This window comes from Pseudoliparis swirei, chromosome 3, assembly GCF_029220125.1.
Source record: "Pseudoliparis swirei isolate HS2019 ecotype Mariana Trench chromosome 3, NWPU_hadal_v1, whole genome shotgun sequence".
Classification (NCBI taxonomy): Eukaryota; Metazoa; Chordata; class Actinopteri; order Perciformes; family Liparidae; genus Pseudoliparis; species Pseudoliparis swirei.
This window is the reverse complement of record NC_079390.1, coordinates 14,696,238-14,717,096: the sequence shown is the minus strand read 5'-3', so window position 1 is coordinate 14,717,096 and position 20,859 is coordinate 14,696,238. Positions and strand designations below refer to the sequence as shown.

Below are 20,859 nucleotides of genomic sequence, written 5' to 3'. Positions count from 1 at the left end.
TGGAACGAAAAGTGTTGTCACAAAGTCCAGAGGTAGTGCTATTGTATTTGTAAATGGTTGTAAACGTCTCATAAAATGTGTTGTATGAATTGACTTTGAAGAAATTGGGGGAGGTGTTAGCAGGACAGCTAGGTGACTCTACAAATAGCACTTCACCATTATTAAAAAGTAAATTGAAAATACTTGGGCAGACCACTTTAAAAAACATGTCTAGTAAGTCAGTTATTCGAAAATAACAATGGCACAATTGCCCCTAAAGCCGTCAACGGTTATTGCTATCGGTCTTTCCCGGGAAATTCCCACGTGTGACTTCACGTGAATGAGAATAAAAACAGAATATCATGAAAAGGGAAGAGAAGGAGGAAATACATGCATGTTGCTTCACATCTTGGATTCAACAAAGGGTAAACGCTTTACTTTCACTGTGTTGTATTTATTAGACGACGATGCATAGGTATACAGTAAAACCCCAATTATTTGTTTATAGGGAAATGTTTTGATGATGCCGGGAAGATGTACATTGACTCGACCGTAGGGGTGTATTCACGGGTCCAGCTTTCAGAAGTAGCTTAAGTATTGAAACGAATGCATAACATGAAACAATTATACGTATTTACTTCAGTAATAATGAATACACATTGTTTCTGTTTTACTAGGGCCAGAACTGTCGATAATTAAATTAATGACGACTGACTTCCCCCCCAAATATACGAGTGGGTCATTCCGTCTATCGGGGAGCGAGGTTCCTGTGTATCCTCTGGATGCGTCGTGACGCGCTGGATGTTTCTGTGCTCAACGCGGCGAACGAGAACCGAGGGGTCGGCACACGCAGGGGACAGCCGGCCAGCATACACTCTTCAAGATACAGGTGAGTTTCACAAAAGTGGTGTCCCGAAAATACCGACAGCGCCCTCCTTTCGTCGGCCCCCGCGCTGTTGAACAACGCCATGTAACGGTCACGAAGCAGCCAGACCAGAGGGACGTTTGTCGGAGGATGCCCGTTTGCTGCTAGCTTAACTTCTAGTTAGCCTATATTTGTTTAACGTTAGTACTTCAGTAACTTCAAGCTGCTTCTAAACGAGCTGTAATTCCACGGTCATTGAGGTTTGTAAACTGCTGTCGAGGAGGAACGTAAATACGTAACGGCGAAGGTTAACGTTGTATGTTAACCCAACGAATGGAAAAGTTCAGCTGAAACCCGATCCCCCCCACGTCGTTATTGTCTTCACTGGCTAATCTTCTGTGAGTGTCCAACAATAGATCTCTAGAGTTAATCTGTCCATTTTCACGGTTCCTTTACTTTAATTTCTTTATTTTGTTGTACTGGAAGTCTGTAGATATGTGTAGATAACCCCCACAACTGTTGACTAACTCTGCCTCACGTCGTGTGGCTTTAGTGCGGGTCTCATTGTCCTCACCGAGGCTCACAATGACTCAGGATCTGCAGCACCTGTATTATGTGCAGCTTCTAACAAGACATGGAGTTTTGTTTTTCAAACCCAGGTGCACATACAAATGTCTTTGTTCAAATAAACATGTCATGTGTTTTTTCTTTTTCATTTTGTTGCAACGCTTTTTTCCTGATCACTCAGGTTGAAATTCATTTCCACAACCCTGGAATACCCTTTTGGAAAAGTAGGACAAGTTGAATTGTGAAGAGAAACATCAGACTAACTAGTATGTAGCTTCTCCAATGCAATTAAAAGCATGATGGGTCCAATAAACTTATGCAGCGGTGCATCTTCTGGTTGGTCGGCTGCACAAATGAAAGCTACAGATACCGCTCTATGGTTTCCAGCTATCTGATATTGTGACATTTTGTGAGGAAAGCTACACCGGAGCATATGCTTATCTTTAATCTAATATTTAGTTTCCTACTGCTTTTTGACAGCTTGTGGGTGTTGTGCAGCCGACCAAACGTGATTCCCACTGGGCATTTGTTCACACATGTCAGTCTTGGGCTGGAGCTCACAAACTGAAGCCAGAACAAAGATGCACACTGTGGTCATTTCTCTTTTCCACGACTCTGAATCTTTCAAAGTGTATCCATCCTTTCCGTCCATGTCGTCTTAAGTCAAACCAAATCGTCATACTTTCCCATTGTAGATGTGAGTCCAGTCGTGAAGTGTACACTCTTCCCTAAAGAGATTATTGTTATCTTCAGATTTGACTGCTTGTGTTTGGATTGTTGTTGTTGTTTGTATGGGGATGACATCTGATTATGTTTAACACCATGGGATCCATTATTAGCGTGTTGTCAACAATGAATAGTGAGAGAGCATGTGTGGTAAATAATCAGACTAAAAAACATTTTAAAAAAGACACTGCCTCTTTTACTGTGTTTCGTACCAACAATAGTGTGCCATCCGAAGGATATTTTCCCCGAAAACGCATTTTGAATACGTTTATTTTAAAATGTGACCTAATTGCAAAGCAAATGGCGTGGTGGTTGTGCTAGCTGCTGATATTTAGCCATGTGCTCTCTTTCTTTCGCTTCCCCCTGAAGCAAAATGGATGAAGAGGAGCAGTTTGTGAACATCGATCTGAACGATGACAATATCTGCAGCGTCTGCAAGATCGAGACGGAGACGGGGACCATGTCTTTCTGCCACGTCTGCTTTGAACTCAGCATTGAAGGTAAGAAACCGTACAGCTAATATATTTGTGTGAGCTAATGTTTCAATGCAACATGCACACACACACACACTCACACACACACACTCACTCACTTACTCACTCACACACTCAATGTGTCTGACTGTCTTCAGCTTTTAAGTCATCGTCATCCCTCCATTTTCTCCGGCTGGATTCACAGCCTATCGTGGATAGGTCAGCATTGGTCTCAGCTGCCAAGAGTCTTCATCATTTGGATCACACAAACAAATCACTTTTGCATAAAAAGATCCAGATTCTTTTCGATCTCTTTTCCCATCACAGCAAATATGCCCTCGCGCCCGGAGCTGTAATGCAGCCACAGAGTTGTTCAGATTTGTTGATGTGTCGTATGCTGATCCTCCACAAACGCTTCTTTTATTCTCCCCAGGAATAACATATGAGATATGTGCGGGGTAATGGGCATGCAGGAGAAAAACCCTCTCTCAAGTCGACCGCTGTTATCCGCCCGTTTGATGTGCCACTCAGACTCAAGATCATGCGTTTGAAGTTTTTTTATTAATGAGTGGCCTATTTGAAGAAGAATGACAAATCAGAAGGGATTAGTTATGCCTCTCATTGGGCACTTGTCTCATAGATCCACAAAGACTCTTTTCTGCAAGAAGTGCATGCATGTTTCTGTCTGCACAGTTTGATGATTGTCTTGCTCAACGGTGCAGTGTAGCTGACGAAGAGCTCCCGGAATGGTATATCACTCTGTTGACAGCGGGAGAAAATGCTTATCCACAAAAGATTTATAGGTCTCGTCTGTTGTGAGACTAGATTACATTTCATTTTGCTGCCGTTTATATTCAAAGTGACTTACAATCTAGGGTTAAGTGTCCTGCTCAAGGACACATCGACTAGGGCAGGCCTCTGATTGAAAGACGGACCTGCTAACCATTCAGTGCGTTTACATGATGGTATAATTCTAATCTTGCTTTAGTCGGACTATGCTATCTTTTGGGGGATCTGCTGTTATCCCAATATACATGGCAGTGAGTCATTCGAATCATTGGTCGAAAGCATGTCATATCCGATACGATAGGTGGCGCTGTTTTCATTACAACTCGTGGTGATACAGCCATTTCCGCTTGACCTCTTCACCACCACCAACAACAACCAACAACATCAACATTTCGAGAAAGATGGCGAACAGAGAGCAAGGTTAAGCATAAATTCTGTTTGCTCTTCGGTCCAGAAATGTGTGGTGGCTCTTGTGTTCTCCATAGCGTTGTTTGTTTGTTTTCTGCCGGCCAGGCAGTGACAACTTATCGTCTCTTTCGACTTCCGGGTCACGACATGGGAGGGAGGAGGGCGGCGGGATCTCGAGCATGCGCAAAGACGCAAAGTCCAGTTCCTAATCCAATTCACCGTTACATGCCGCGATAGTCGAATTATCAACCGGATCGGATCGAGTTATCCAGGGGTGTTAATCGGATCGTAGTCGGACCGCACATAGTCGAACAAAGGTGTTTACATGAAACGGATAATTAGATTTCAGTCCGACTAAGCCAGTTATTCGAATGCATGTAAACACGGTCACTGATCCACAGGCGCCCAGAATAAGGGAGCTGGGCGGGGGGGGGGGGGATTAATCGCTTTGCCCTTTGTGGGCTGTGAATGAGTCTTCAGTTTTCAGAGTCACAGCCTTACATACAAGCATTGTTAGAACAATACTAAACTTAAGTTGTGTTAGTAAATTGCTTACCCGCTCATTAATCCTCACTCAGCAGAAATATGCTGGTAGAATGACATAGCCTTTGTTTGCTGTTCACAGTATATGCAGTAGAGTTAGACGTTCTACTTATTGAAAACAATCAGCCTTCGTAGAATATTTATCTGTGTAATAAGTAGCATGTAGTACTACTTACTGTCATCTGTTCTGCCTGGACAGCAGCTGCATTCAATGCACACTGTTGCGTGTTAGAAAACTAAATGCAGTTTTCCAGGTCACATTTATTTATTTATATATATTAGCTCACTGGCATCCAATTTGGACGCATGGGTCACTGAATGCCTTTTAAAAGTAATTTAACAAAGATGGTTATTTATCTGTTGGCGTTCAACAAGGAATGCTCGTCTGGTTCAGTCGGGGCGTCTTTGTTGGCTCTCTTGAATGTTTCAGCCAGGATGGTGATTGTTCAGGTGAGAACAATTCAGCTGGTGGTGCATTTACAGAAGTGCGTCTCCTCTTTGTCATTGTTTTGAGAACTGGGGCACCCTGGGTGCTGCTGGCTGTACGCCCGTGTGTGCGTTTGTGAAGTGGCGGTTATGTCGATGACGATTGGGTCTGGGGGCTTTGCAGACGAGCGCGTGTTCCTGATGCAGCCGAGTGTTTCTTTGTGCGATGGCAGCCAAACTGCACGCGGCTACTTTAGGCACGGCTGATTGGAGACGAAGGCCGAGCCGTGCGGCCGCCGCCTGCTCGTGTCGGCCTCGTGGCCACGGAGCTCATTCATGTGCTGTCCTTCATTCGATGAGAAAGAAGAGAACACAAGTGCTCCCACGCAGACACGGTGTACGAGAACATGTGACGGGGGGAGAATGTTTTTCATCTCTTATTTGCACACAAACGCACCCTCCCAGTGCCTCTCTGTTCCAAACCACATCAGGCCATCTCAAAGGTTGATTACTGCTGCTGAATATTCATTGCCATCTTGCTATATCTTTCGAAGAAGACATGGAAGCAAGATGGCTTTTAGTTGTTTTAAGAACGATCCATTCTCTACCAGCCAGAACTGTAGCTTGCTGAAAATACGTATCGGCCTGTTGTAAGGTTCCTAGTCAAGAGAAACAAGGGAACATCAAGGGGACGTCTTGAAGCAATCCAGTTCAATTTGTTTTCCTTCATTATAAGGAAAACCCACCCATCCGGCATCTTGTATGAGTTGTTTTATTAAATCACAGAAATTCTGAATGTTCATGTGTGACATTAAAGGGCGCTCTGGTGATTTAGGCTCGTTCCTTAAGGCTGGACACCCACGATGAACATGAAGGCTGAAAATCAGAGCCGCATTAGCAAAAACAACCTGTTTTAATAATCGGGTTTTAATTGACATTTTCTTAACAAACGTTGCTCCCACTAGAGTCACAAAGACACAAACTGTTCTTCGGCTGTCTAGGACGCGTCATGATGTGTTAAATCAGAGGAACGTCCCTTTAAAGTCTAAAGTGTTCTTTAAAAAAATGATTTTGAACACATTGTCTGAGATCCCCGCCAACAACTGGCCACTGCACCAATGTTTTTCACAGTTGGCTGCTTCCTCTTCAGTATTCCTTTCCACCCACAACCGCCCTGAGATCCGCTTGGAGGCCTGCATGACTCGGGGATGTTCAGACTTGTCCGTCTCAAACTTCAGCTGGCGACGCACACAACATTCACCGTTGAAGTTCGGCCGCGTTGAACGTGAACTTGAACACCAACAAAATCCACGAACGCTGAAGCGTCCTGTGTGTTTGTTATCAGCCAGGCTGCAGCCCACAGTCCCGCCAGGTGCAGAAGTATGTGAAGGCGGTTTGTGGCACACAAAAAAACCTTGAGCACAGTTCGACGCAGGATTGATTGTTCAGCAAATGCAACCTTTGTTGTAGCTCCAATGGTTGTTTCCTGAGGAAATTGCTCTGGCCTGTGTGTGCTGAATCCATAAAAAGACATCGTACAAATTGTGTCTATTTATGTGTTGTTCTTTTGTTTCGGTGCACCACTTGAGCTGTGAGGCCACGCAGCCTTGAGCATCAACACTGTGCGCCGCTGCAGTGAGTTGCCACACCGAGAGCTCGTTCAACCAGTCTGCAGTCTTTGGTAATCTTCTGTGCAACGGATGTTGCTTTTAACAAGCTCAAGTAATTTGTGTAATAGTTTTCAAATGAAACAAGATTGTGGTTTTTTCCACCCATTGATTGCTAGATATGTCATTTTTATTCATCATTGCTGTTTGTATCTGATTGATCATTTGCAGTCTTATTTTAAATCGGGCATGGCTTTTTTGATCTGGCCTTATTGGAAGTGACAGGCTGTGCTATGTACACACCTGAGAGATCCGACACTCGTGAATAAGCGTTGAGCCCTCCAGCCTCTCAGACCGTCCCTGGTAGTCGGTGCTGATTCTGGTTGCTCCACAGGGGCAGTTGTAGCCCCTCTAAACAGCTCATTCATTGGGGTGAACTCTTCACCTTGGGGTGCAGAGAGGTCATTATGTTGGGCTCCATGGAGATGCTGAACACGGCACCGCTGTCCAGGCGCTCTAACTCGGTGCGATACGGTTGTATTGATAATGGGCTTTTTCATGCTGAGTGACTTCTTTCCCATGAATGTACCAACATGTCTGGTAAATCAATATCTAAAGTGGTGCTTCTGTGTGATTCTTTGTGGTGAAGTTCAGTTTACAGATCGGTCGATTAAATAATCAATAAATTGACTGTTGTTTAACAAACGCTCAATTTTACAATGTCTTTGTCGAGGACCGTTCTATCTTCAATAAGACATATCACTTAATTTGTCAATAAAAGACGTATTAAATCTTTGATTTTTGAAAAGCTTTTGTCAACATTGTTTTCTGTTCAGTTCTTGCTTTAAATAACCTGGACCACTCGATTTCTGATTTGATCGGTTTCTAGCGGTGGTCTTATTTACATCTGTTCCGTGGAACAACTTATGAACAACTGAACACCGTGAATATCAAAAGCAGATGTTTATATTTTTCATGTTTAAATTTAACATCAGACCAAAGGGGTGTGTGTGTGTGTGTTGCTTAGCTGCTTAGCAGTAGTGAGTCTTTGGCTGGTGGTGCACTGCTGGTTGTGGGCCAATGAGTTCTCTGCTCGGGAAGTGGTCGTCGATGTGCTTCTGTTGTCGTCCCAAGACTGCGGCTGATCGCGTCAGACCACGGCCGCTTCATAGGCAGAAAGCTCGTGCAGCTATTAGCAAAGCATCTGGAGATTCGGTGGCATTCTTGCACAGAAGACTTGTATACCTTCATGCTGCAGGTCTGTCACAAGACTAATCAATCGGAAAGGTCTGTCTTCCTAGGCACTCGGGTCACAGCTATGCAGAAGCTAAGAATAAACCTCTGGGCTCGGTTGCGTAACGGTTTAAAACCTTCCTGTGTCCTGAGGCATATCAAATTTGCGGACGGTCCCCACTAGGTGTGGACTGTTTGTTTTGATCCTGCAGGTGTCCAGAAATCTTTCAAGACATGCAAGGAAAGAAAATGAGAGAGATATTACAAGACAATTCTCCTTATAACAAATTGGTGCTTTTTTCTGTCAACAATACACTGAATAGAGTAACACTTCAGTCCAGGTTTTCACACTACTTCAGCAAGAATGCTAAGGTGATGCTCGTAGGATGCTCTGCTTGTAGCCACTGCTGTTTGCTTTAAAAATACAAAAGACAAGTTTCATTTCCTAAGACTACAACAAAGAAACTCATTTAGTCCTGTTTCCTACATTGTGTGGGACCTGCCAGCTTACAGGTTGTCAGTCACAGACCCGATGGGGTATGGCTGGCAAAATCCTGTGTTAAATGAAATTAAAAGCCCACATTTGTGTGTGTATTCCAGCCTTTAAACGGGGCCCTGCAGACCACACGAGACACCAGGCCCCTGTGTGTGACTCTTTTACTGTGCTCATGAAGTGTTAGTTAGTGTTCGTAATGTCCTGTGGTTTCCTGTGCTCATTGGTCTCGAGCGCCAAGAGACGCATAACCTCCCCAAGCGAGCTGTTAAATCTATACGAACAACGGGGACTAATCTCCTCACCGGGCTCCGGCGCGTTCCTCCTGTCTGCTGACAGATGCTGGCTGTGAGAAGAAGGCCATCACACACACACACACACACTCACACACACACACACACACACACACACACACACACACACACACACACACACACACACACACACACACACACACACACACACACACACACACACACACACACACACACACACACACACACACACACACACACACACACACACACACACACACACACACACACACACACACACACACACACACACACACACACACACACACACACACACACACACACACACACACACACACACACACACACACACACACAGCGTTTTCACTCTCGTTCTCTTTCACCCTCAGCTTCTCTTTGTTTCTCAAGCCCTGGACCATTTTACTTTAACATTTTGAGCTTATTTAAATTGTGGTCCACTTGCTGGTTAATTCCCTCTGCTTGCACTAAAGGCTGGATACAGGAAGCATTACTTTCCCCTTTCAGAGGCACTTCTGAGGAATGTAGTTGTAAGTCTGCCCACGCAGTTTGGCAAAGGAAGTACGGTTAATTGCAGTAGCTTGTCGAGGCGTGCAAGTGCATTCGCCACCAAAGATCACAAATGCAACCTAAACAAGTTCAGCTTATCTATGCCCGCAATTTACTTAAGTGGCTACAAGCACACCAGACGCAGACGGCTTCAAAGTCACCAGTTAACACGGTAGCTTGTTAAACTGAAACACCACCGCTGTCGGAATATCGATTCTGACAACCGAATGTATAACAAAAACAGATTAATGAATGAAACGCCTTGCTTCGTGTGGATGGATCCCACCCTGTGCACCTTCCTCCCAGTACACCTCTTCTAAACCTGCTCTGTGTGTCTGCAGTGAGTCTGGGTCCGACGATGGTCTCCGCTATCTCAACACATCCATTAAGCAGCTTTCACAGAGAGATCAACACACGTCAATCTGCCAGTTGTAGCTCTCTTTTATACCGTTTTACTTTTATTTGTTGAGTCATTAATTTCTCAATAACTTTTGATCACTCTTTTTATTGTCTGTTAACTATTTCAAATGCTTATTTTTATTGTTTCGGAAACCTGCTTTTTGGAGTTGGCTCTATTGTTGCACTCATAACTTTGACGGTTCTCTTTGTGTGGCTGTGTCCTTTAAATGCTTTGTGCCTATTGGCTCATTGCTTTCCGTCTTTGTGAATGCAGGTGTTTCCTCCGCTGTCTTGTTGCACTCAAAGTCCCTGCGCGGCCACAGAGACTGCTTCGAGAAATGCCACCTCATCGCCAACCAGAAGCTGTCGCGTTCCAAGCTCTCCCGGAGCGCCTACGAGGGCATGAGGCTGGCCTTCAGCCAGAAACTGACCCGCATCATCCAGTATGCCCAGAACAAAGACTCCGTCTCCTCCAGCGGCCCCGGCAGACGAGGGGCCAAGCTCCTTTGTTACAGCCAGCAGAGCGACTGCAAGCTGCTGCCCCAGTCCGACGCCCAGGTGCCCCGGTACACGCCGTGCTGGGACGCGGGTAGAGCGGCGGGGCTGCCGGACTACACCCTGGGGATGCTGGAGCGCCGCACGGTGGAGGAGCTGGGGCTGCTGCAGGAGTCGCGATCCGACGTTTGGGCCGGTGACGGCAGGAACGGCCTTCGCAGTCGGAAGCAATTGTCGGGACAAACACCGCACAGGCACCCAGGCAGCAGCGGGGATGAACGTGAGCGTGTTCAAAACTTCACTCTGTGTTTTTTCCGAGCACTTGTTATTTCAAAGGCGGCAGACGAAACGGTAACGCAGCAACAGAAAATACTTTCCTACCCGGTCTGTCTCTCATCTTCCACTTGTGATCAGTCCAGAGAAAAGTTTAATTCTCCTCTAACCTTGAGATGCAGTTTGTCCCTGGCTTCCTCATGTCTTGTCACTGAAGCTGCTTATGGCTGCAGGAATGAGAGTTTTAGGCCTCTTATTAATATTCTGCGCCTTAAAATGAAAGATGACGGGCATTTCACAGGTACACGGTTTGCGTTTTATTTATGAATATCTCTACATTTGACCGTCGCCGCACTCTAATCTGAATATCTTGCAATTGAACAGGAAACTAATCAAACACTTCCTGCATTTTGGTAAATCATTACGCACCAGCCTATGGTGGAAAATGTCATTATTTATGTCGCGGACATGTAATAATGACATATGTTATGCAGTAGGGCTCTGAAACATTCTTTATTTCTTTCAAGTATTTGTTCTCTTCCAGATCAATTCAATGTCATTTAATGTTATCTCTGCCGAGTCAACACGCACGAGTAACTGTCTTAGAAGTGTTCATGTGGCTCCTATTCACCCCACTGATGCATGAATTCATTTTAGCCTATTTTAGCTGATAGCTGATAAACCCCTGGACTTCAGTAAACCCATGTGTGTCTCAGAAAGATTTCTGAATCTTGACATTTAAAACGAGGGATGATGAGAAGTTCATCATTGAGCAACTTCAAACAATAATATGAATGTTTCTGCTCCTCTTTAAGCGTTTCCTCTCACTTATCAAAACTGTCTGTTTTTTTCTTTTAGTGACTAAAATGAGTGTGGACGAACTCCATCAACTGAACACCCAGCTACTGATGCAGATTCAAAGTACGTGTTGTTGTTGTTGTTTTTGTTTCACTGGCATTCTGTGTTAACTCGTGCAAAACAGCACACTGAGCACAACCTTCGGACCTAAAGTTCAAAGCTCTTGGAGCCCTCAGGAAAAATCTGTATGACAAAAAAAAGAAAGAAGTGTTAAGAGAGATAATCTGAACAGAGGGCTTCTTTACTCGACACATCACGGTCGTAATAGAGCGTTGTTTCGGCACACTCGTGTTCAATTGGTTATCATCAAATATTTTCATTTTCAGTCTTCTGTTGAGACGGACTGTGAAGAGGGAGATGACACGAGCAGCTCAGATAAGATGTCCGCTGGTGAACTCTAGTGGGTGTCTGGCCCAGTCACATGTTTTCATGACTGAACACAGAGCAGATGGGGAGGTTATCGATCATTGATATTTAGGAGCATTTCTTTTTATGATACATCGTACAATGAGTCCCACTGACATCGTTTTTTGTTGAGGTATCTTGAGCGGATGCATTTTCTGTCATGTCGTCTTGCTCTTTGCCCCTTCCGTAATCCGTGTATTGCTTTTCTTTATCTCACTTGTTTGTCTGTATAAGTTGATCTTGGGTGTGAATGAAGCCACTGATTCTCTCTCTCTCTCTCTCTCTCAGAGGTATTCGAGGAGCTGACGGATGCCGTGCAGGAAAAAGACTCGTTGGCGTCCGAGCTCCACGTGCGTCACGTCGCCATCGAGCAGCTCTTTAAGAACTGTGCCAAGCTGCCCTGGCTGCACATCAGCAGGGTCGGGGTGAAGGCCAGCAGCAGCAGCACCGGCCCTCTGGAGTGAGGCGCAACGTGGCGGCTTCTGGCTCCTCTGCTGGGAGTAAACTAAGAAACACTTCAAAGTCCTGGCTGCAGCGAGGCTGCAGGGGGAACAAAGACGCCTTTGTGTACATTGAGTGACTTCTCCGAGGGACGTTGGGTTGTCAGACCTGCTTTAGAGCAGCATTAAGGGCTGGGGTGACGCGGCCCTCTCTCTCTCTCTCTCCGTTGCAGTGATGATGCAAGGATGCCTGGTCTGGCATGTGACCTGAATTCAACCCAACTCATGTAGCCAGGATGCATGTAATACCAGGTGGAAGGAGGAATCGGCCTCCTGGCCCCGGTACACTGCGAGGACATCTTTTTAAAATGTACCGGGGGAAAAAAAAAGTTAATTATCATAACGTTACAGAAATGATTGCTGTTGGTTTTAGTTCCTTTGGTTTAGTTTGCTGTCAAACTTGTCAGTGTTTAATTGTTTGGATGTGGATATTCAAATACTCCTTTATATGTTACCTGATGGTTCTGTTTTTAGAAAGTGGTGAGTTACAGTATTTCCTTTATAACATGGCTGAGTGCAGAACGCTCGATGCGGATTGGCTGAACGTTGCCCGTCATATTCATACCAACAGGAGTGTTTCATTCCTCTTCTAATGTCAAGCATTTTTCTTGCAGCTGCACACTAGCATTACAAAGGTTTTCTGCTAGCGTGACATGATGGTTCATGAAAACTGCTGATCAGATTTACCAGGAAAATGAATTATAAGATACTGAAGAAGGATTAAGTCTAATCCGGGAAAGGAAGACGGGCGAGTGCAAGACGACACCCAAAAGTCCCCTAAAGCGTCTCCGCAACTCCAATACATCCCAAGTGTGAAGTCAACGGGGCCACACTGGCCGCGCAGGTTTTCTCTTGTTTTCCTTTGTGACTATTTTGGGAGTGTCCTTGAAGTATGACTTTGTAACAGCTGGTTGACAAGTAACAGTGATGAAGTCGCAGGTATTCCGTTTTTAATTCAGCCTTTTGGTTTAAAAGAAACTTATTGCTGGTGAGATTTCCTTGATATGAAGCAAAGAGCGGTCTTTCATGGCGCCACCCTGAATGGGGGCTATCGGAAGAATAATGGTTTAGTTATTGAAAAATAAATCCAGCTGCCAAACCAAAGTCTGTATTTGTTCCATTTTAAATGTGAACTGCAACCACGGGATTTCCTCTAGCGGGGGAAAGATGCAATACCAAACTGATTTTTAATGTATGTGGCTTAGGGAATTCCTTCACTGTGTAATAATGAACCATTGATGGGGAAAGGGTTTGTTCTCGTGCTACACGTGGCGTGTGTTTTACAATGAGTTGGATTCCTCTTCCGTGTGCAGTGTTGACTTCTGTTGCCCTCTCTCCTGCATGTCCCAGCAACACATGGAGGTGCCTGGTTTTTGAACAAAAGGAGACAAAGTAAGCGACGGTATTAACAGTCGAGTGGTTTTAAAGCACTTTTGGTTGACCTATTATTCAGGAACCCTATGCAAGGAAGAGAAGAATGAATCAGAAGCCTTATTAAATAGCAAATATCTAAAAGAATAGAGCTGGTAGAGTGTAATATGCTGGGGAAAGACCACATTGTATTCAGATTGATGTTCGTATAACACGTCTCTTTTGCTCTCTCTCTTTGTAAGAGATTAAATGTATTCAACCCCGTTTCAGGGTTTAAAGTTTTAGCTCCATTTTAAACTTTTATCTTGTTTTTCTTTGTATAACTATTCGATGTGCTTGAGGTGACTCAATCTTATTCCAATCTTTTTTTTAAATCTTGTGATTATGAATGCATGGTCCTTTTTGTATGCTGCGACAACATGCCCGGGCCTATACCTCTGCTCAGCAGAACATTCAAGAGGGATCCGGTTGTGTCATTATCTTTTACTGAAGATGTGCGCCTATCTGTTGTACCTCCTTCCTTTAGACTTGACTCTCATCTGTGCTCTAACTGTGAGTGTGAGTGTGTGCGTACCTTACACATGCTGTGTGCTTAAGTGACAGTTTGTATTTTTTGTAAAACATTTCAATAAAACTATTTTTACTACACATGTGACATGCTTGCATGTTTATTTATCGTGGCCACTTCTTTTGGGATAATAAGTCTTACAAATGAATACCAAAAAAAGTATCTTAAAAAAAAGCAAACAAAGCAGCAGCTTCTAAGAATCAATACGTTTTTGGGGGGGGGGGCTTTATAAACTGCAATGTAATGTAGGCGTTATGCACAGTGAAGCATTACATTGACACATCTGCACTTCGCCCCACATGTTATTTGCAGATGTGCAGCTCTTCCACACAAAAAACACACAAATAAAAATACATTTTTACCCATTTCTTATATATTTTTCTTCACATTTTCTATTGTCGATGGTTCTAGTTCATATTTCGCCTCTTAATACCGAAACACCAAGACAAATTCCTTGGCAATAAAAACGTGTTCTGATTGTGACTGCATCGCACTGACGCGTTGCTTCATACTACCGTCAACGGACAACGCGAGGACCCGGTTGGTGACTTCAAAACGGACTGCTGAAGACGTGTGTATGTGGTAAATGGAGGGTGGGTGCCCCCGTGTGGACGAAATGTGTTTATTAAATGGCTTAGTGGTTGTATTGAGTGTAATTTCCGGGAAATACGCCCACTGCTGTGTGGTTAAGTAAGCTTCTCAAGGATCGAATAGCCTGAAGCATATCCTTTTAAGAAGCATTAATATCAACAACATGCCATCAAAACAGAGGAAATTGCATGTAATGGCGCAACCTTAACAATTTAAAGTTCTACAAGTTATTATTCTAGTGAGCTTTATGATAAAGGATGCGATCGGAGTACAGAGGATGAGTTTAGGAGTCTTCGACCTGAGGAAAGAAGTATACTGTGAGTATAGAGTAGCAAAGGGACGATGGCTGCGGTCGAGTAGTCCAAAAAGTACCTCCTAACTTGATATATATATATATATATATATATATATACAGGAGCGGCGCTAGCACATTTGGCGCTCTAGGCGAGCTTCACCCGTGGCGGGGGGTGCTAGTGAGAGGTGAGTGTGCTCACCTGTGTGCGCGCATCACGGCTGAGCGATGCGCGCGCCACGGAGCGGAGCAGCGCGTGCGCTCTGATCGCTCTTTTAATGAAGTATAGATACAAAAAAAACTGCCCAGCAGTTTTTTTGCGCCTCCCTCTGAATGGCGCCCTAGGCGGCCGCCTATACCGCCTGTAGGAAAAACCGCCCCTATATATATATATATACAGCGGATCGTCAGGTCTGCAGAAAGAACCATTGGTTCCAGCCTCCCCTCCATTCTGGACTTGTACACCGCCAGAGTCAGGAAGCGGGCAGGAAAGATCACTGCAGACCCTTCACACCCTGGACACAAGCTGTTCCAACTCCTGCCCTCTGGTAGGCGCTACAGAGCACTGTACGCCAAAACCACCAGACACAGAAATAGCTTCTTTCCACTGGCCGTCACCATGATGAACAATTAATCAGACTCTTCCATCTGCACTATCTGCACTTTTTGACTACTGTCTTTAATGTCTTTTTTATATTTATCCCGCTTATTGTATATTGTGTGTGTGTATAAGTACGGAAGAGCAAAGTGTAACCGGAGTCAAATTCCATGTATGTGCAAACCTACATGGCCATTAAAGCTGATTCTATTCTAGATAGATAGACATTTTGACATTTGTTAAAATGACCATGTCAGGTTGTTTGTGACATCAGTTGTAACTGCTCTCAGGCCCATCGATGTAGAGGGGTGTGTGTCTTCACCTCCTTTTGGATTTACACTTAGGCCCAGTGTGCACATTTATCAGATTCATGGAGGAAAATAAATGTAATGCTGAGCAGAAATCACGAAAACTAGACTACTCTGTTGAAGGCGTTGTTAGTTGTATATCTTAACGAGACACAAGCAGGCGCTTTGGGTAGAGCAGGGGTGGGCAAACTTTTTGACCTGCGGGCCACATTCGGTTCTAAAATGTGACAGAGGGGCCGGGCCAGGAGCATTTGGACACGCAATGTAATTTATTAAACCTGGAGATTGCGTCTGTTTTTTATACATTTCAATTTAAGGTGCAAAGTTAAAGTAATCAACATTTACTGGAAAGAGATCAATGCTCACTTTCAACATTAAAAACAAATTACCCAACGAAATACTCAAGCTCAATAATTTCTAATTGTTTTAAACCCCGCAAAATAATGGACGGATTGTCCTGAGAGATAGACTGTATTAAATATCCTGCCTGCAGCAGAAAATAGAAAGGGGTCTTTAAAGTGAGGGCGATGTGCGGCGTCATCTGGTCAGCATGTGTATGAACACGTCACAAACAAACTGACAGCGCTTTACTCGAGAAAATATGACCCTAAAGCTGACAATTGAAGTTCGATTTTTAAAAATTATTCATATCTCTTCTGAAAACACACCTTTACTCATGTGGACGAACTGTTTTGGTGTTTGAAATTGGTTTACCAAAGGTCATAGGTTCACAAAAGCAGTGAAATATCTGAATACAATGCTAGATACATGTAATTGCACCTGTCCATCCTGGAGAGGGATCCTCCTCTGTTGTTCCTGATCCGATGTGAGGTCAAAGGTCAGAGATGTCTATATGCACAGATTGTAAAGCACTCGGAGACAATTTTGTAATTTGTGAAATTGGGCTCTACAAATAAACTGAATTGAATAAATGAGGAAAACCAAATTTTGTATTAACGTTTTTTTAGTAAAAATGACACATTCACCAAAATGATAACGATGGGACTGAGAAATGACTTCATATTGCAGATAAAGTTGCATGGGGTGTGTGCAAATAAAAAATGACCATTACATTTTTTTTTTTTATAAATATGTATTGTACATAAAAAAATAAAAATTCTACATTATATAACTATTGACAGACTATTTACAATATGGCTTCACTATAATAACATCATGTCATCGTGTCATGCTGGTGGTCCTCCGGGGCACGAGACCTCTCTGCTGGCCGGGCAGGTGGAGCTGTAGGCTGCGCTGTATGCGCTGGTGAATCCTCTCTGTAAAATACAAGACTAGTCAGCACCGCGCACAAGTTACGGACACCGTTACGGACACCGGGACGGACACCGGGACACATAACGTTTAGTAAAGACTCTTACCCGGTCCAAGTGGCTCTCATCTGGCTGCGTGTTCCTCCTCGTGGCTCTGCAGCCCCTCCAGGCTCCGCGCTGCTCGGCAAAATCACTGCGGCTGTTTCTAAATGAGCGTCACCTGTGTGGTGGGCGGGTCCCTTGTGATTTACTGAGTGTTCATTGGTTGTTTTTTTTCGCAAAATGTTGACAGACAAACGGATTGACAAATCATGGTGAAGGGTTTTGTGTGACGAGTACTTTCCGCGCCAACGCACACCGGAAGTAAACAAAGTCGCGATTTGGACAAGTTCGGCGGGCCGGATTAAAAAGCCTAACGGGCCAGATGTGGCCCGCGGGCCGTAGTTTGCCCATGTCTGGGGTAGAGGAACGATGGCTGGTTGAAGCAGGTGGGAAGACAAGCAGGGTGAGAACAATCATAACAAACTCATTACTGTGACTATGTTTAGTGTAGAATGTACTTGGTTATGTTAATCGATTTGCTTTTTCACTTGTTATTAAACAAATGCTGCCATTGGATTGCAACAAACAAAAACAATTGCCAGACGATGTGAGTCATGACAGTGATGAGGATGATTCGCTCCATAACGGGCATGTGCTCGACCAATAAATGCGCTATGTTGGTTTGTTTTAAACCAATCAGAATGATCGGGAGGCGGGATTTATGTTGAAAGGGGCGGGGTTGACAAACCATCCTCAAGAGTTGTTCCGCTGTCCAACTTCCTATTCCTATTAATGTTTTATACTCACACGCTGAACGAGAGCTGTCATAAAGGTATGTCAAGATGCACAAAAGTGTCTCTTAATGTGATTGGTCTGTCCATTGATCACAATTGATTTTGACAGTTTGTAACTTTTTCCATGATACTTAAAGTAACGCTGTGTTTGGTATGTTAACTTAACTGGGTTTATTTAATAAGGGACAGTGCACATTGATAAAAACATTTCAGTAAATGTGCCAGAGTTAGCCAAGAGGCTATTTTTCATCTGGAGTAGTGTACTTAGCGCTCGTGCATTAACGTTTAATATGAAGCTAATGCTCGTGCCTGTTTTAATTATCTCTGTTCACCATGAGTTCGGTTTTAATGCACGTCGGTGCGGTTTGACGAGATAACGCCATGCCCGTGCCTTTAGCCTGGCTAGCTAGCACGCTGACCAGCACTGTTATGGAGCGTGTTGACGCTGGATGACCAACTCTGCGTCGCAGCCCGCCTGTCTGCAGCGTCCATAACGGCCGCTAACGTGAACTGACAGCTGGAGCACATCACAAACAAAGCGAAATAGCCTCGACATGTAGTTTGTTATTGTTGTTGTTGTTGTTGTTGTGTTATCCGTCGTAATTTTAATGATAAATAATCTCCAAAACAGCAACATGGTCACTTTATATATTGTTACCAAGATGACAACATCATCTTTAGTTATTTATTTCTACACTTGGCTACAGTTTTTTAGTTTTATGGATTATATGTAACGTTAGTGGACTCTCGTCTTCAGAGCAGTAGACATTAAGTTAACGTTATTAAAAGTCTGTAACAGCGGATCGACGGACAAGGATATTCCAGAACAGGAGAAGGGAAATGTTCCACCTGGAAGTTAAATATCTTTTCAAACTATATTTTGATCTGTCGAGGGATTTCGTGTGGTGTTCCACTCATCCAGAGAAATGCCTGTCATGTTTAATGTCACTTGGTTACTGCTGCCAGTCTGACCGAAGTGGATTTTCTTACAGCGGTGTAGGAGATTTATGAACCATGAAGAGAGAAATTGCAGCTGTGGTATCATTCTTCCTGAAGGCGCTTGTGAAAAAGGGAGGGAAGTTGGAGTTGCAAAAGATGGATCTGTTTGTTGAGAGGCTGGCTGTTGCACTGCAGGAGAAGTTCAAGGGGCACTGGTACCCTGAAAATCCCAACAAAGGACAGGCTTACAGGTCCTGCTAATCATTATACACAACTTTCTTTTATGAAAGTGGACTGTGTTGGGGCTGTTTCCCCCCCTAAATACTGAAATCAGCTTTGTGTGCTCTGCAGGTGTATCCGCATGAACAGGCTCCACAGGCAGGATCCAGAGCTCCTTCGGGCCTGCCGAGAGAGCGGCGTTCAGTTCAATGAACTTGTACTGGCCCTTGAACTCACGCTGTGGGTGGACCCCGGCGAGGTCAGTTGCAGGTGAGACTTAGGAGTGAATTTGCTGCTAAGAGCTTAAACAAAAGAACATGTTCGTAGCAACCTGTATATTGTTATTAGAAGAACTAAAACATGTTTTACTAGTATCTGCTGTGGCCATTGGTGCAATTAGTGGAGTGTTGCTATACCCACTAATTGCCTTGTATAATATGTGGCATCAAATTAAATTATTTCATCTTATTTACATCTCCTAACCCAACGTTTCAAGAATTGCCAGTTTTTTAACGTTCTAAGTATATTTATACTCTCATAACTACCGATGTGTTTTCCCTCCCTCTATTCCCTTTAATAATCAGGTACGGAGAGCACAATCCCAGCTTTTCACTTGCCAGCTTCTCTTGTGATGATAAGGGAGACACGGATGTTGCAAAGGTAACCGGCGCTTGGGAGAGTGTGACGTCGGACTACCACTCGGGTTCCTCCTCAGATGAGGAAAGCGAAGACGTTCCCCCCCACCCTGTATACAACGGCCACAGTCCTTACCAGGTATCTCAAAATGCGTTTTAGAATTATTCCCATGACTAAGTATCCCATGCCGGTCTGGAAAATTAGCGAAAGTTTCCCCACAATAAGCAGGTTTTGGTGAACCACACTCGTTGGTTGCAATATTGTGTTCAGATTAAATAATTTTTCAGCAGTTGGATGATGGCTTTAATTAATTTCTTTCCTGTTTTAAGGTGATTAATCCCGCTGTTCCTACTTGGCATTGTAAGAAGATGGTACCAGGGAAAGTTCACCTCCTTCCACGGCCGCACTATGGCTCCAGGTCTCTCGTCAGAGCCCCGCCCACTTTCAGGCCCGGTCCGTGGGTCCCTCCTGGCTTTGGAGACAGGCCTCCTCGTTACTGGGACACAACACACAATCTGACCATGCGTTACAAATAGGAACCATGGTGCACAATGTTTGCACCAGAGTAGACATTAAAGCTGAAGACAACTTTAAAATGACTGAACAATGTTTCTTTTTCTGAACATTTATAGATTCAATAATAATTGTTTTTTGACCAAAACAATTCCCTTTTGCACTTTACACCATTTTTTTATACTTTAAATTAATCACTTGTATTTAATTATATATTTATATTGGAATACTACATGTTGAAGTACTGTATTTTTACAATGGGAGATGTTCATGTATGCCACCTACTTTACTTTACCTTACTTTTTTGCAGTAATATGTGTTATTTTTTCATTGTGTAGGATTGTCAGATGTCAGACTTAAATTTATGGAGTTTTATTCAACACAATTTCCAAGCATCATGGTGCCTCGTGTATTATTTTGGTGTGGTTGCATTTTAAAAGTGTTTGTCTTTTGAAAGCATAGAGGAGAGAAATATGTATAACATGTAACAAATGTCCCTGGCTGGAAACAAACCGGAAACATTGCGTTTGTTATGATTTGTTCTGCTCAGCAGGACACTTACCGTTAACACATTTAGTGGTTAATGGTAAACTCAAGGGACATAAAATATAAACATAAAACATAATCTTAAAATGCTTTGAGCAACACAGATTACATTACATTAAAATCTGTTTCTCCGTGTGGTGACAGCGATCTTGTTGCATATAACCCAAAATGATCATGGTTATTAGATATCATGGGGTAAGTGGTAAAGTGAGTATTTCTGTGACTGAGTTCATAAATGTACTCATAAGCATACTTTATTACTCTGTCTCTGATATCAGTGCTCTAGTTTC

The 20,859-nt window shown here is 43.7% G+C and overlaps 2 protein-coding genes across 3 annotated transcripts; both read left to right on the top strand.

Moving 5' to 3' along the window:
- Positions 1–796: 796 nt before the first annotated feature.
- c3h21orf91 (chromosome 3 C21orf91 homolog) lies at positions 797–13,907 on the top strand. Its single transcript, XM_056411553.1, has 5 exons — positions 797–868; positions 2,507–2,637; positions 9,625–10,125; positions 10,977–11,039; positions 11,670–13,907. The coding sequence occupies exons 2-5, from the start codon at positions 2,511–2,513 to the stop codon at positions 11,843–11,845; spliced, it is 867 nt and encodes a 288-aa protein (XP_056267528.1). The 5' UTR covers positions 797–868; positions 2,507–2,510; the 3' UTR covers positions 11,846–13,907.
- A 3,405-nt stretch (positions 13,908–17,312) lies between these two features.
- Positions 17,313–20,421, top strand: btg3 (B-cell translocation gene 3). Of its 2 annotated transcripts, none has more exons than XM_056407233.1 (5): positions 17,313–17,385; positions 18,709–18,906; positions 19,007–19,144; positions 19,459–19,648; positions 19,840–20,421. In XM_056407233.1, the coding sequence occupies exons 2-5, from the start codon at positions 18,731–18,733 to the stop codon at positions 20,044–20,046; spliced, it is 711 nt and encodes a 236-aa protein (XP_056263208.1). In that variant the 5' UTR covers positions 17,313–17,385; positions 18,709–18,730; the 3' UTR covers positions 20,047–20,421. The 2 variants fall into 2 exon arrangements, with proteins under 2 accessions (XP_056263208.1, XP_056263198.1); XM_056407223.1 differs by lacking the exon at positions 17,313–17,385 and adding an exon at positions 17,400–17,754.
- Positions 20,422–20,859: the final 438 nt, after the last annotated feature.

Coding starts and splice junctions, on each gene's coding strand:
- c3h21orf91 (XM_056411553.1), top strand. CDS start 2,511: ATGGATGAAGAGGAGCAGTTTGTGAACATCGATCTGAACGATGACAAT. Junction 2,638..9,624: donor CTTTGAACTCAGCATTGAAG/GTAAGAAACCGT, acceptor TTGTGAATGCAG/GTGTTTCCTCCGCTGTCTTG. Junction 10,126..10,976: donor AGGCAGCAGCGGGGATGAAC/GTGAGCGTGTTC, acceptor TTTTTCTTTTAG/TGACTAAAATGAGTGTGGAC.
- btg3 (XM_056407233.1), top strand. CDS start 18,731: ATGAAGAGAGAAATTGCAGCTGTGGTATCATTCTTCCTGAAGGCGCTT. Junction 19,145..19,458: donor CCCGGCGAGGTCAGTTGCAG/GTGAGACTTAGG, acceptor TTTAATAATCAG/GTACGGAGAGCACAATCCCA. Junction 19,649..19,839: donor ACGGCCACAGTCCTTACCAG/GTATCTCAAAAT, acceptor TCCTGTTTTAAG/GTGATTAATCCCGCTGTTCC.